Source organism: Pseudopipra pipra, chromosome 15 (genome assembly GCF_036250125.1).
Source record: "Pseudopipra pipra isolate bDixPip1 chromosome 15, bDixPip1.hap1, whole genome shotgun sequence".
Taxonomy (NCBI): domain Eukaryota; kingdom Metazoa; phylum Chordata; class Aves; order Passeriformes; family Pipridae; genus Pseudopipra; species Pseudopipra pipra.
This window is the reverse complement of record NC_087563.1, coordinates 16,010,959-16,026,255: the sequence shown is the minus strand read 5'-3', so window position 1 is coordinate 16,026,255 and position 15,297 is coordinate 16,010,959. Positions and strand designations below refer to the sequence as shown.

General features: G+C 41.1%; 1 protein-coding gene across 5 annotated transcripts in view; it reads right to left on the bottom strand.

Annotated features, from left to right (window-relative positions):
• TRPC7 (transient receptor potential cation channel subfamily C member 7) overlaps nucleotides 1-15,297 on the bottom strand; it is a 74,577-nt gene that overhangs the window by 41,159 nt on the left and 18,121 nt on the right. For all 5 annotated transcript variants that reach the window (XM_064672171.1, XM_064672173.1, XM_064672172.1 and 2 more), the window contains one exon: nucleotides 5,214-5,396. In XM_064672171.1, coding sequence (XP_064528241.1) covers nucleotides 5,214-5,396 — 183 coding nt within the window. The remainder of the gene's footprint in view (nucleotides 1-5,213; nucleotides 5,397-15,297) is intronic.

Here is a 15,297-nt window from a genome sequence, read left to right as displayed (position 1 = left end):
GAAAAGCAGGAGGTTTTTTGGGATAGATCCACTCTCTGCTAAATTAGTGAGTGCATTCCCAGCACTGGGATCTCACCTTGCAGAGGTGACAAGGAGGCAGAACCAAAGCAGGGAAGGTCATCCCAGCACCCAAATATTTGTGTCATTGCCTCAAACCCCCCGTGTGGCTCAGCTCTGTGAAGGAGACAGAATGATCCCGTTGGGATGAGAAAAGTGGATGGAAACAGGCTTTGACCAGGCACCTGATTGTTCAACAGGCACGAAATAAAACCCAATAAAAACAAATTAGTCTGATAGAAAACAAAAATAATAGGGTAAATAAAACTGCCAAGACATTGCAAATGTAATTTTCCCATTGACACAAATGCTCCTCAGTGCTGAGCGAAAAAGCAAAATTAATAACCCTCCTAAGAGTTGAAGGAACGGAGAGAGACTTTTTGTTGTCCTTCTGTTAATTTTATATCATACGAAATGAAAATGTCAGTCTGATATATTTGAGGCGTGGGACTGGAAAATGTAGAGTTTACACAAGTTCTTTTGTTGGTTCAGTTTAAACCTTGTTCTGACTGAATTTCTTTATAATTTGACTTCCCTGAGGCCAGGATGGGGCTCTTTTTTGTGCTCAGCATTCCTCTGTAGGGTCATGAATAAGGTGGTTGGCTCTTTGGAAAACTTCAGTTTCAGATTCTCCTTGGCTGCAGGTTTTCCCAGGAGATTTATGGTTAATGTCTGCTTTCTCCTCTTTTTACATGTATGAATAAATCTTAGCGCTGAATTATTTATCTGAAAACAAGCAACTGAATTGTAAGTCCCAGCCTTTAACGTTCCAGGATTTTCATATCTGTGCAAAAATCAAACCCACTTGAAAACCCTTATTATTGAATTATTCATCTGAAAACGTGGCACAATGAAAAAAACCACCGAACAACAATGTCCCCTTGGCATCTCAAAAACCAACCACAGCAGGCACAGAAGGAGAAATTTAAAATTCCAGAGGCTATTCCCCTCCCAGGAGAGACAGGAATTATTTTCCTTTGGCTACATGGTGAAGAAACTGGGCTGTTCTCAAGCTCAGATGTCTCTGGTGTAAATAGTTCCACTCCCAGCAGAGCTGAAGGAGGGACAGACTCACTCATAGGATAAGACTCCTCTCTTCATCAGGCAGAAAGTCCCAAAAAGCTGCTCAGATGCAGAAATCTACAGCTGGGTGACAAGAAGGAAAGCCTCCCCCTGGGACAGTATCCATGCAGACATCCTAATTTGAACATCACTTGGGAAAATACCCTCAATAACTTGAAATACTGAATTTTTAGGGTTTTTTTTTTAAGGGTTGCATTCATCTATACCTGAATTTCCATCCAAAATGCACATTTACAGGTCTGTTGCCTATGGGGACATAAACAAATTCAAAATTAGAGTCAGCTAAAGTCAGGTTTGTAGCAAACCATATTAATTAATATTTTTTTTTGTCTAAGAGAAAATGGCCCTTCTCTAAAAGAATTTTATTATTAATAAAGGTAATTCTAAGCCCTTTCATCTGTGATATACATCCATGTAATGAGTTTGATGTGTTCCTGTGCTGACTTCTCAATATCTTGATGGACATCTAAGGCCCTGTGGCACTCTGCAAATGAAAATAATTAAGTCTGCATATTACATTAAATTGGGAATATTGCAAACACCATCCAGGAGGGAGAAATGATTCATTTAAGCCTTAAGAGGATGGATGTATGGGCAGGAAATAACCAAATGAGATTCGTCACGGAAAAGAAAAAAAAGATTAAAACATCTGGGCAAGAGGAAATAATCAGAGTCACAGATTTTCGTGGGAGGAAGGAACCTTGCTAATGAAATACTCAGAGATATAGAAATGTTTTCTGTGAGGAAGGGAAGTGACTCCTTCCCTTCCCAATCTCTGACAAAACATCTGTAATATGCAATTAAAAATGTAAAAAGAAAAGTTACGTGGCTAAGCTGAAGAGTCCAGGATGACCAGAGTGGTTCCACTGTTCCCCTGAATATTAAATTACATTTGTACAGTATCAATTGGCTCTCCAGTGGTGGAAATGAGACACTTTTTATCCCACCACCACTGTCCAAGCCATCAATGGCTCCACAAAACCTCAGTTAAATGTTCCTGAAACTAAAAAGTGGGAACAAATTAACCAGGAGGTGCAGAGACAAAACTCCAACTCCTTGAAATCCTTCTTTTTCTTGAGGAATTCTCCTCCTTCAGGCTTCAAATTTGGATGGTCAGACATAAGCCTGTCCTGTCCCAGCCACAAGGGTAGTGACAGATCAGTGTTTGTCCTGTGAGAAATTCCTAAAGCTGTGGAGCTGGAATATTTCATTTTGGGTTACCAAAATGTCATTTTCTGCTAATGCACCTTTTGAGGGGCAGAAGTGTCCCTTCAGCACGAACAGGGCTGCTTCTTTAGCCCATTCAGGAATTAATTCACCTTCCCCAGCTCCCCTGAGGGCTGGCAAAGCTCCCAGTGTGGCCCCATTCCATGGGGAGAGAGACCCTGGAAGGCATTTCTTGTCCAGGGTATTGTGCAGGGTAAAACCCCCTCCTCTGGGTCAGTGGATGGGGAGCACAGATTGCTGCAGCAGTTAATGAGACCTGGGACTTTTTATGCCCTTCAGTATCTGAGTGGTGTGACCAAGGCAGTGAAAAGTTATAATCTAATGCAGCCATGAGTATTCTGTTCAGAGCATCCTCCACATGTTAATTATTAATAATATAGTTATAAGAAAAGTTCCTGTTCCAGCTCTCCGTTAAATAGGATTTACACAGCCATCTGGTGTTCTGTTTAATTCTTCTTTTTTTTTTTTCCTTCTTTTTTTTCTTTCTTTTTTTTTTCCCCCAACCCAATTTACGTGTCTTACTGTTAATTAAATTAAAACTCGTGAAAGAGAAAGGTGCTCTGGCTTTGTGGTGGCTACTGAGAAAACAGAGGTGGGCTACTCAACATTTGCAATTAAAAGAAGACAGCAGCAATAATTCTGCCGTTGGGAAAGAAGAAAAATGAGATGTCACCTCCTACAGAGAAGCATCAGCTTTATACCTAAAGGCAAGTGTTGGCATATAAGCCCCCTGCCAACATTAAAGGAACACATGAAAGGATCATAGTGGTACAGATTAAAAATCTGTAGATTTTAGAAGAGAAGAGAAAACATGAAGGCCTCTTTACAGGTGATATAAAGCAGAAAAATAGCTTTGTTGTGGGACATCAAACCCTTCATTTTCTCACTATTTGTTGTCCAAGGGTGTCCCCAGCCTCTGTACCTCTACCTCTCAAAGGCAGAAATCATACTCTGGCTTAATTAGAAATGAGTTCACACACAGAGACAGACAAGTGAAGTCTGTCACCTTTGATGCTTTCTTGAATGACTTTACAAGATTCATCTCAAAATTTGTAAATCAGGAAAAAAGATAATGATCAATAAAACTGTGTCCTTTCAGGTGAACAGAGAACTGGTTTTTTTTGAAGTATCAAATGGATGAGTTAACAGGGAACTCCAATGGGGAGAACAAAGGAGAAAAATGCAGAGAAGGATCATTTAAGGCAGGGACAAAAAGCTGTTGTAGGTGCCAGTTGAAGGTTTACTGAGTAGAGGAGGTCAGAAGATATCAACAGAATCTGTGCAAGAATTGGTTTATTAAATATGTATAATACAACACCCTCCTTCTCACCCCTCTCTATCATAGGATTTTCTTGAAATGAACACTGGTTTCAAAGCCCAGTATTTGTATATATAAACCTAAAAATACCTCTGAACTGAACAAAAATTTGCACCTTAAGTGTTTTGCCTTGTAAGGAAATCATTGCTGTGTTACCATAACACAAGGTATTTGTTCAGCAGGTGTGATAAACATCAGTCTATTGTCATGTCACTGCCAATAACCAAAGCCATTTGTCTGAACGTGTCTCTGCCTCCCACAAATAGCTTAGAACCAGCAGTTAAGTACTCATCTTACACATATGGTGCTGAAAAAAACATGCTGAGAAGTGCTGACCTGAGAGTCATGAATGCTCACGTTTATATTCCAGTTATAACTATCAGAATTAGTTTAACATTTGTTATTGGTGAGCAGCAAGTTGCCATGATCCAGAAAGGATGCTCAGCTTTCCTGAGCACAGGAAGATATTTTATACATAAAAAGATCAAGTGTACATGACCTCCAAGGATGCTTTAGGGCATTACAAAAAGGTGCCCATGAATACAGGTAAGAAATGGAGGACTGTGCCTCTGAAAGCAGCTAAGCCAGGATGGATGGATGGATGGATGTGCTCAAAGCAGCAACTCCAGCTCATGGTCTTGGTGTTTGAGGGATGGCAGAAATATTTAGGAGAATAAATGAGCAAAACAGCACAGATTTCACACATGGAAAAGCCTTGATGTTCTGGCCAAAGTGCTGATAATCACTAGGGATTGTCCCTTGATGAGGTTCTATCTGTGTCTTTTAGATCAGTTCATTTTCTGAAGGGCACCAGAGCAAGGTTGGCTCCTGTCACCAAAGCAACAATTTCAATAACTAAACTCGACCCAGCTTGTAAGCAAGAGTGAGCTGAGATGTTCTGCTCGGTTTTGGTGATGGAACAATGCAGAGACACAACATCCTTGGAGAAAATATTTGGCTCCACAGCATGTGCTCCTGCGTGAAAGCATTTAATTTCAAACATGAGCTTTAAGATTCTCTTTAATTAATGGCTTTCATAACAGGAAAAGACCTTCTCCAGCCAGCACAGCAGCACAGTCAAGAGGCAAAAGGAAGCAGGTGGTGGGTTAGGGAGGGGAAAGAGGGAGCAGATGTGAGCTTGAAAATTTGGAACACTCTTTGAGTTCCAGAGCAGGAGCCCAGTTCGCATCAATGCATATTGTGGAAGCAATTAATTGGGACCACCCAGGCCTAGAATTTGCCAGAATAAAATTTTCCATTCGCACAACACACTTCTGTGAAGCTGAAGAGTTGTTTTAAACACTTACGTATTTTTTTGTTTGTTTGGGTTTTTTTCACTTTGCAAATAACCTTCTCGACACGAAACAACGTGACAAAATGCAAACCAAGCCACAAAACACCACAGTTCTCAGGACAGTCCTGGTGCCACTGAATTCTATCTCTCATTTATGATTTTTCAGGTAACATCAAGGAAGCATCATTTAGATGTGAACACTTCACCACCAGAGAGCCAAAGGAATAACTTTACCTTTTTGACCTCGTATTTGATGGCGAGTTTAATCCTGCTCAGGCTTGGCCGGTGGTGCTCAGGGTACAAGTGGATGTTGACATCTCCATTCAGAATGGCCTCCACCTCCTCAGTGTCCCTGCACAGGTCCAGCACCCCCACCACGAAGTCCTTGCATTGCATAGATAACTTCCGATAGTCGTTCTGAGGGAAAACAGAAAAAAAACCCCAAATCATTTCCTTGTTTAATTGATTATTTTAATTGTGCACTCAAAAACATGAAAATGAAAGGAAAAAAAAAGAAGAAGAGAGAGCAATTGTGAGCAAAGTTACTTCTGCTGCCTGGAAGAGGCAGAAAGCCCTTGATTTCACCCAGCATGTTGATGGTTTCTCACAAATACACACGAGCTCCTCCAGGCTTAATTAGCAGTGTTTCTATCAGCAGCTTAATAGAATTGCAGAGCATTGCAATAGAACAACTTTTTACAGAACAGCAAGGAAATAATTTCTAGGGAAATTTTGGGTTTTAAGCAATCAACTTATCTCTCTCCTCTCTGTGTGGCAAATCTCTAGGAATGTAAAACCCGGGCCAAAAAAAAAAAAAAGGTCCTGCTAACTGGTTAAAATATACAGCAAATATTTCAATGTAGGTTCTTTCCTAGTAATTCTGTCTTTAGAAGTTTCAGACTAGTACAACAAGCTGGAGCATCACACACTGATGTGTGTTCAAATGAATTATGTAGCTGTAATACCAATTTCAGCCTCAAATTTATTACCTTAGAATTTGGTTAAACAGTCCCAAAAGAGCATCCAGAGGATCTTTGTGTCACAGCATTCTCCAGGAATTGGGACTTCAGAAACTCAATATGAAATTATTTCACCTTTCAAACCCAAATTACACTTATGGGACAGGGCTTAAGGTGTAGCTGACTTGACAGAGGGTTAGAAGAGTGATTTCACTGCCTTAAATTAAATTGTGATTGATTTTCATGTTGGTACTTAAGAAACAAGGCAAGTGCCACCACCTGAGTAAATGCTGTAAATTAGAACACAATTAAGGCCACCACTAATATCATAGCAAAATGGTGATATTAAAGGCTCAATGCAACAGGTAGAAATAACAAACATAAGACAAGCTCTTACTGACTTGAGAGATCTTTTCAAATTAGGTTTGATGAGTTAATTAAATTCAGCAGCTTATCTAATTAAGCCAGCAGCCAAAAAAAGAAGATAGTTAAACCTGCCTTTGACGAAGTGATAAGGGTAACCTGGCTTTGTGCTTCTATGTTTTCTATTTTATTAATTCTATCATTTACACATAGCAACATATCAGCCTTCCTTGTTAGACAAAGTTCCCAAAGTACTGTGCAAACATTCAATAATTAACAGCACACTTTAAAATATGATGTTATGAGAGGTGACTGAACCTCTTTGGATGGTTTTTCCCCTTCAGAACTGAGATGCTCTTGATAATGAATTTTTAAATTAGTTGGTTGAATGACTTTGCCATAGGTTTGAGGTTGATTCTACTCTGTGGGGGTGTGTCCCAACTTTGCTTTCCTTGCTGTCCTGTTTGCTGAAGGCTGGGAAGAGCTGTCTCAGTTGGCACAGAGCAATGGAACAGTTGCAGGGAACCAAAAGCCCCTGAGGGCTGGGATGAGGGTGTTCTGCAGGAAAGAGATGTCCTTTCTGAGGGGTTCAGGAGAAGGGCCTGAGGAGCAGAGCTGGGGAATAACCTTTGCTTTAGTGCTGAGACCTTCTGCAAGGTGAAACCTGGATGTTATCTGGCAAAAAGGTTGAAACTTTGTGTTCCCCTTTTCCCCCGGTGATCAGCCTGGATGTTCTAATTGTGTTGTTAATGGAGATCAGCAAGAACTTCAAATCTTCATTAAAAGGAGACATGAGAACAACCAGCAGATCCTTACCCTGGTGAATGCCCCTTGCAGAAGCAGGGGCACCAAGGATCCTATAAACATGCCAAGTTAGTGCACTAAGATTTAAGATGTTCTTATGGCTCAGAAAATGATGGTTCATCTGCATCTAAATCTGGTACCTGAGCATTTGGTGAGATAGGGTTTGTAGAGTGAATGTTTTCAAATGTGGGGTGAAGCAAGGTCTGAAATGGAAATGAGAGACAGATTGTACTTTAGGGCTTCAAAGTGCTCCTCTCAAATCAATTCCAGGCTTTAATCTTCCCCACACCAAGATGAATTTCAATAAATGGAAAGCTTGCCTGTTCCCTGAGAGAACAGATGACCAAACAAGAATATCAGCCTCAAAACAACCCCAGGAATGGTGAAGGACACCAAACATAGATAGATCTGAAAATAGATGCAGGCTGTGAATGAAATGCCTGCTTGCCATAGGTAATGGGGATGCTTAATTCACATTAGAAAACCACAAGGATGAGAACTCTACTGAGCTTTAGTACCATTCTCTATGTTCTGTTTGCAAACTTCACAAGCTTATCTCTTAACCAGCACATTTCAGGGAATTCTCATCACCACTTCCACATCACCTGAGCAACTAGCAAGGGTTACCTCAGATTATTTTTTCTCTTCCTTTAAGGAAAGCAGTTTAGTTTGCATCTAGCAAAGTGATTCTAAAGCAACTGTAAATGGCAGGTTCCCACCTGGCAAACTCCATCAAGGCCCAGCTTTATTCCCATCTCCAAATCTCATGTTTTTGCTGGTTCTGTGCATTTGCAGAGACTATGCATGATTTCCCCATTCAAAGTTTTTTGCTCTGATTTTTAAGTAGACACAAGCAGCCATACAATCTACCCAACATAAAAGCTGTAGAAAGAAAAAATAAAATAAAATAAAATAAATAAAATAAAATAATATAAAATAAAATAAAACAATAATAAAAAATAAAATAAAATAAAATAATGTAAAATAATGTAAAATAAAATAAAATAAAATAAAATAAAATAAAATAAAATAAAATAAAATAAAATAAAATAAAATAAATAAAATAATAAAATAAAATATAGTGCCTTCAAACAATTGTGCAGCCAAGCAGAAGAGCAGCTTCCTGCTCTCAGGAGACTGCTCATGTGTTAAGACAAGTCTCAATGATCACTGAACCTGCTGTGTCTTCTGATGATCCCTTTTACAAAGGCATTTGTCTTCTTTGTTCTGGCTTCTGTAGTGCTCCCAGTCAGCACAGAAAATCCTGATCAGCCTGACAGTGAGAACACAGCCACGCAGTGACTCTCCTCATGTCAGTGTACTTCTCTCTTCAAGCATGTTATTGGCTGTATCTTTACCCCAAAAACCAAGTTTACAGAGGACTGACAGCCAGGCTTCTCCTGATCCTGGTTTGGAGGTGTATTTTTGGTGGAATTGTGTACCTGCACATAAAATACTGAATTGGAAGTTGTGACACACGGTGACAATCTAAAAGAAGCCAAGAAGATTTATTTACAAGCAGCATCCAAGCTCTCCTGCTGTACATGCCAGCACTGTGTTTTTCACACCTTTGCCTGTATTCCACACATTTGGAAGCATCCAAGATCCTGGATTCCCTGCACAAAGGAGTGCTGGGACAGTGGTGGGGCTCCCTTTGGCACAGGACAGAAGGCTGCAGGGCAAGGTTAGAGAGGCGTGGGAGGAAGAGGAGGAGAATCAGGATGGACTTCCAGATACTTCCAGATACTGGTGACCAGTGAACAGCTGGAGTTGTGTCAGGGTAGGGGTAGTTTGGATATTAGAAAAATATTCTTCTCCCAGACTGTGTTTGGGCACCGGAAGAGGCTCAGAGCACCTGACAGAGTTCGAGAAACATTTGGACAACACTCTCAGGCACAGGGTGTGACTCTTGGGAATGGCCAGGAGTTGGACTCGATGATCCTTGTGAGTCCTTGCCACCTCAGATTATTCTGTGATTCTCTGAGGTTCTTGTTGCACCAAGCTTTCTGAAGATCAGAGCCCTGAGGGCCCTGTGGCTCTGCCAGGAGACGGAGGGGTCGGTGGCCACTGTGTCTTGGGATGCAAAGGGACAGTCCCCACTGCCCTGCCAGCCAAGTTCAGCCCCTAAACCAGGCATTTCATGGCCCTCCTGGTCAAAATATGTCTTGAAGAGAACCGTCTGCTGCCTGGACAGGCAGTGGGTTGCAAGTGGAGGTCACCAGCTGTACCACAACAAGAAATCCAGGGCTGGAGACACAAACTCCAGCTCAGCCCTTCTGTCAGCCCTGCAAAACCACACACAGGCAACCACAACAGCCCAAACCTTCCTGAGGGCCCCAACTAGCTCCCACATCAGAGAAGCCCGAGGATTATGAGGTTCATAAAACAGATGGATCTTTACAGGAATGAAAACTGCAAATCACACATGAGGGATGCTGGGGCCTCATCCTGACAGGCTGAGCACTGCCAGGCCTCAGGGAGGAAGATGAAGGATACAACTAAAGCACTCCAGAGAGCCAGTCTGCTTCAAATAACATCAAATAACACATGACCAGAATTTGATTTCCAATAGAGGCAGCGAGCAGAGTGGGCTCAGGACAATGCCTGAGAATGTTACAATATCATTTTTTAAAAACTGGAACGTTAGAAAAGGATTCCAAATTAGTCATTTCCTGCTTCTTCTAACACTGCTGTGCATGTGGAGTTAAAAATGTCTAATTTTTCTGCTTTGAAAAGGCTGATGGTGCTTGTCATTCACTGCCATTTCTCCCAGTACCCTATTATTATCTGTTGATTATGTTCTAAATGAACTCTGTCATGTCTCCACATCTGTTCAAAACCAATCAGATTTTTTTCAGAAAAGAGCTGTTTCGGGTCAGAGGGATGGAGTCTGAGTAAAAAGTTAAGTGAAATAAGAAAAAGTAAGACCAGGAACCTGTCTGGTGTTACTGGATAACATTAAATTTGCTGTGCAAATGAAAGCTGCAGGCACGTTGCACAGTCTCTTTTTATGTTTCCTCAAGCTCTTGGCTCTTTGTATTTAATATACATCACACATATCAAGGAGAGAAATATTGCATTGCTTAGATTAGCATTTTGAGAAGAGGAAGCAGAAAAAAAAAAAAATGGGGAAATAATTCTGTAAACACAAACAGAAAAATCCCCTAAATAAAAATGCTGGTAGAAAGAAAACAAAGCTGAGAGAAAGAGGGAGGAGGGAGGAAAGAAAGCAAAATTATTATATGCTAGATTTGAAATGAAATTGTTAAATAAACCATCGTGTCAAATCTTCAAAATGCTTATAAATATTTACCAATTAGATACCACATGAAATACGCACAAGCCGGTAGAGAAAAGCTGTAGGACAAATTTCCTTCTGGGTATTTACACTGCCTGTGACTGGCCATATGTTTGGGCATGGAAAAAAAAGCACAAGGCCTGTAGGAGGGAAGACGAGGAGAGAAGATGACAGGAAAGGGTCCTGCACTGCTCCTGCTCCTGCAGCCTTGTTATCCTCTGAGATGCACCTCCCAAAGAGCTCTGCCAACTGTGCACTAACTGCTGGCACTTCTGAACAGAGCTGAGTGTGTTTCCATTGTCTCCAGACTAAATGCCTACATGCACAGACTGTGCCAAGGCTGTACAGTTAATTTTCCAGAGAGCACAGCCAGTTGGTTTATGTTCTCTTGCTCCTTAAGTGGCAGCACATCAGCGAGTGATTGGAGCTCTGGGGGTGCTGTGTCATACCCAGTGGGCACGACTCTGAATTTAAAGCCAAGTGCTCATTCCAAACATTTCTCTGCTCGGGTTGCTCAGCGTGTCTGGAAACAGGGACAGACGCCTCGATTCATTTGTGGAATGATCCAGACCTTGACTTCTTCATCTCCAGAGAGAATAATAAGCAATCTGTTCATGTGCAAGAGTCTGACGTTTCCAAAGTGTGTCTCTGCTGCTTTCCAAGCCGTTTGGCCCCATCTAACTGGAGCCAAGTTAAACATGGCAGTGGTTTGTTCTCTGGAGTGCCAGGCCTGGCAGAGCAGAGGGGCCTCCAGGCAAAGGGGAGCTCAGATCCCGTCAGGAGACACTGAGAGATGTGTCCAATAAAAGAGCCCAAGGACAAAACAGACCTCTGCCTGTGCTGACATTATTTTTGTCCAAAGAAGCCCAGAAAACAATTTTTGTTTGAAAACAGTTTGCGATTTGATTGAGGACCAAAAATGATGTGACTTTCCACGAGCCGTGAAAACAACATCCCTTGCATCGTTTCAGTGGCAGTTGCACTGACTGATTTACCATAAGACTTTTCTTTTTTGGTGGCCCTTTTTTCTCCTCAGCTTCCTAGCTGCAATTCATCTCTTCATATGCCCTGCAGGAGCTCATCTCTGAGACATCTCCCTCCACCAAGGGGACAGAGCAGTAAGTGATCAATCAAACCACTGACTTTGGATGTCACCTCATACCTGGTAAAATATCAATTGACTGGTAGATATATCAAATCCATAGAGAAGTAGCCAAAATGCTGTTAATGGTTTCACTCAGGGAGTTAGAAAATCCCTTAAAATTTGTTACTGCGCTTTTACAGCATCATTTGCAGGTCCAGGCACGTGTGTAATCCTCAGCAAGAGCATTCCAAGAGCTTTAAAGTGAGAACTGTCAAAAGCAGCAGAAAAGGCATTTGCACCTCCCTGTTTTATTTCTACTCATTTGTGCTCTGCCTCTAATGAATCTACCAATTCAACCAATAATTTCTTCTGGCAAATTATTAATTTTTTTGATAAATGCATCTCCTCTGGGACCAAAAGTAATGGATAAATTTAGGAAGCTCTTTCCATCAATAAAAACATTGGAAAAGGAAAAATATTTTACTTTGATATCCCCTTGAAACAATTCCTTTAAATGTTGTTGGTTTTTTTTTATTATTTTTTTTCCTAAAGTCAATGGATGGATTATTTGGGGATGTAAAGCCAGGAATCCATTAAAATACTCCTAGGAGAAAGTTAAGGACTGAGACTGAAAACAATTCCTCTTTAAACAAAGTTTTAGATTCCTTAGCATAAGAAATTTCAGAATCAGTCCACTCTCAATATTTTGTATCAGGTATAGTGATTTTTTTTTACCATTTGAAACTTAAAATAAGTTTTCTTTACCTGTGAAATCTCCGTACACTGAAATTACTGGATCAATTGCCTTATCTAAAGTTCTCACCTGAACAGGGTACAATCTTTTTCTTTAATACCTAAGAAGTTGCCAAAAGAACACCTCCATCTCCTCTGCTCCTGCCCCACAATGTCACCTTCAGCCTGACAGGCACCATCCCCAAGCACCTCCAGAGCACAGGAGTGTGCAGAAACATCAGTGCTATTCAGCAGAGGACTAACACCCTATTTTGAGCCTCTGAAGGTATTTAATTAACCTGGAACAGAAATGATGTTGCTTGACAATAATTTTTTTAAATTAGAGTATTTCAAACCTCGAGGTTGGCACGGCAGCTTTTCAGCATGAGATGGCATTTGGTGCTCGATGTTCTTTTTCCTGTCACCTCAGCTGGCTTTCAAGAACACATCACAAACAAGCCACATGCTTCTGATTCCTCAGCTAAATGAAAGGTGGGTTTTGTTTTCCTTGCAGATTTTCCTAAGCTCATTTGAATGTTTATCCTGAAACACCTGTTTTCAGAAGATAAACTCTCAAGTCCCTGGATGTCACATAAACAGGACAGGCTATGCTGAGGTATTGACTAAATGCTTGGAATGCAAAATGTAGGGAATACACACAGTTGGTGAAGGAGAGAGTCTCTCTCCCCATGTCCTGTCAACAGCTTCTCTTTCTCAAGTGCAAACCACACATTTCAAAATAATACTCGGCCAATTTCCTTGTTGAAGAAGAGTTTAGGATCTGTTCATGTCAACAGTAAAATCCAGCTCATGATCATCCAGTGCAAGACTCCAAATCCCTCTCCATAATTTTCAAATATCTGCTGGCTCCTTGCGTGGGGACAAAACACTGAGAAACAGTTTTTCTTGTTTCTAAAACCAAAAATGCCCCTTGCACTAAGAGAACCTTTATTTCAGCCTCAGTTTTGTCATCATGCAGAAAGAATCCCTCAGCCCAGGAGCATTTCATGAGGGCAGGAGCTGGGGTGAACTTTTTCCTTGACATCTATTCTGTTTTCAACAGAGCATTTCCACATGAGACAGTGAGCAGCAAATCACAGAATCATAGGATCACTAGGATTGGGAAAGATCTCCAAGATCATTGAGTCCAACCTTTGACCTCATATCCCAAGCCCATCAAACCATATCACAAAGTGCCATGTCTACTCATTTTCTGAACACATTCAGGGATGGTGACTCCACCACTTTACTGGGCAGCCTCTGCCAGTGCTCAGTCACTCTTTCAGTGAAGAAATTTTTCCTAATATCCAACCTGAACCTCTCCTGGTGCAAATTGAGGCCATTTCCCCTTGTCCTGTTGCTTGTTCCCTGGGAGAAGAGGCCGACACTCACCTCACCACAACCTCCTTTCAGGTAGTTCTGTATCTCTGATGTGACAGATGTAGCAAAGCACAAAAGTCACCTCTGGGCCAAGCTCCTCATTCCTCATGCCATCCATGCTTTTCTTCCCTGACTTTTTCCCAGATTTATTACATTCCTGATCTGTCTGTTACAAGCTCCACTGGGAAGGATTTCCATTTCCTATACAATTTGAGATGGAATAGATAGTTCCCTTGCACTCACTGCATTAGCTGCTCTCCTTCAGTTGTGGGACTCTTCTCAGCTCAGCTGAAATTTATGTTTACTGAAAATCAGGTGAAAAAAAAATAGATTCAAATTCAAAGCAATTGTTTGCTCAACACAGCTTCATTTTTCCCCTAAGCTGAGCTTCACCTGCAGCTTGCTTAAGGAACACATTTATATGTTCAAAAGTGTTGTGAGTCTTTTCTCTCATGGGAATTTTGGCTACAAGCAGTATGTGCATATCAGGACAAAGACTCCTCCTAAATCCATCCTGCAAGTGAATGCTGCCTTAACTGCAAACCATGATGCAAATTTTATGGATAATTAAAATAACCATATGTTTTCTAGGTCTCAAACAGCCAACTATCACAGTTCTCAATGTCCAGCAAGAACAGCTCCTTATAGAACTAGTCATGAGCATCAGAGTGGATGAAATTCTGGTCCCCAGAGCACATAAGCAGCAACCAGGCACTTTGGAAAAATGTGATCCCAGCTGCAGAGTCCTGGCACATAATCCTGACCATAAGGAAATTATCCTCTCTCTAAGAAGAGCAGACTTAGAAGTCATGCTGCAGAACTTTCCAGAGCAGAAATATGAATATAAAAAGTACATAATTATATCTCCCTGTTCTGAAACGAGTTCAGATCCTGGAGTTTGGACAGTGAGAATGAAATCAGTTTGACAGTGAGCTATTTCCACGCTGCACTGGTGAAAAATTCCCTGCAACAAATTATATTCCAGAAAATTGACATTTTTTACCATGTAAATGCCAAAAAACCCCCATAAATACTGGAATACCTAGCAGCACTTTGTGGCAATATAAAATTGTTTGTATACCACTCCTGTTTATCCACAATTCACTGGATAGTCTGCCTGGACACAGTGAGCATGAGTTCATTATAATTATCTACACCAACAACAATTAACAACACAATGAGTGAGAGATTAAATCACTTCCCATCTGCATCCTCTTTAATGTCAGACTTGAGATCCTCAGAACGTGTTACTTGGTTTACATTCATTAATAGGATATTAATTTCCTGCAGTGCCTTGGAAAAACTTACCTGCCTCCATCCTTCCATCTGCTGTTCTGACATTATTATTCTATTGGAGCAATCATCCTAATTATGCTCATTTGTAGTTCCAGTAGCTACTCCCAGAACAGTGAGCAGCACTCTTTGGAAAGCAGTCATCTTGCTCACATAAACCTCCTGGCTCTTCACTGTTCCCAAAACCCCAGTGCTGATACCAGCTGAATGCCTGGGCATTTGGTGTTACTAATTAAACACAAAGCTCACCAATATTGTATTGGACTGATGTTACAGGAGTGAGAGCAGCCTCCTCTGCCTGTTTTCCTCACCAGAGATTGCATTTTGGAGTTCTGACAAGTGTCTTCTTTAAGGTGGACCCTTCTTGGTACCACTTATGGCCCGGGGGGGAGGAGGGGAATTGTG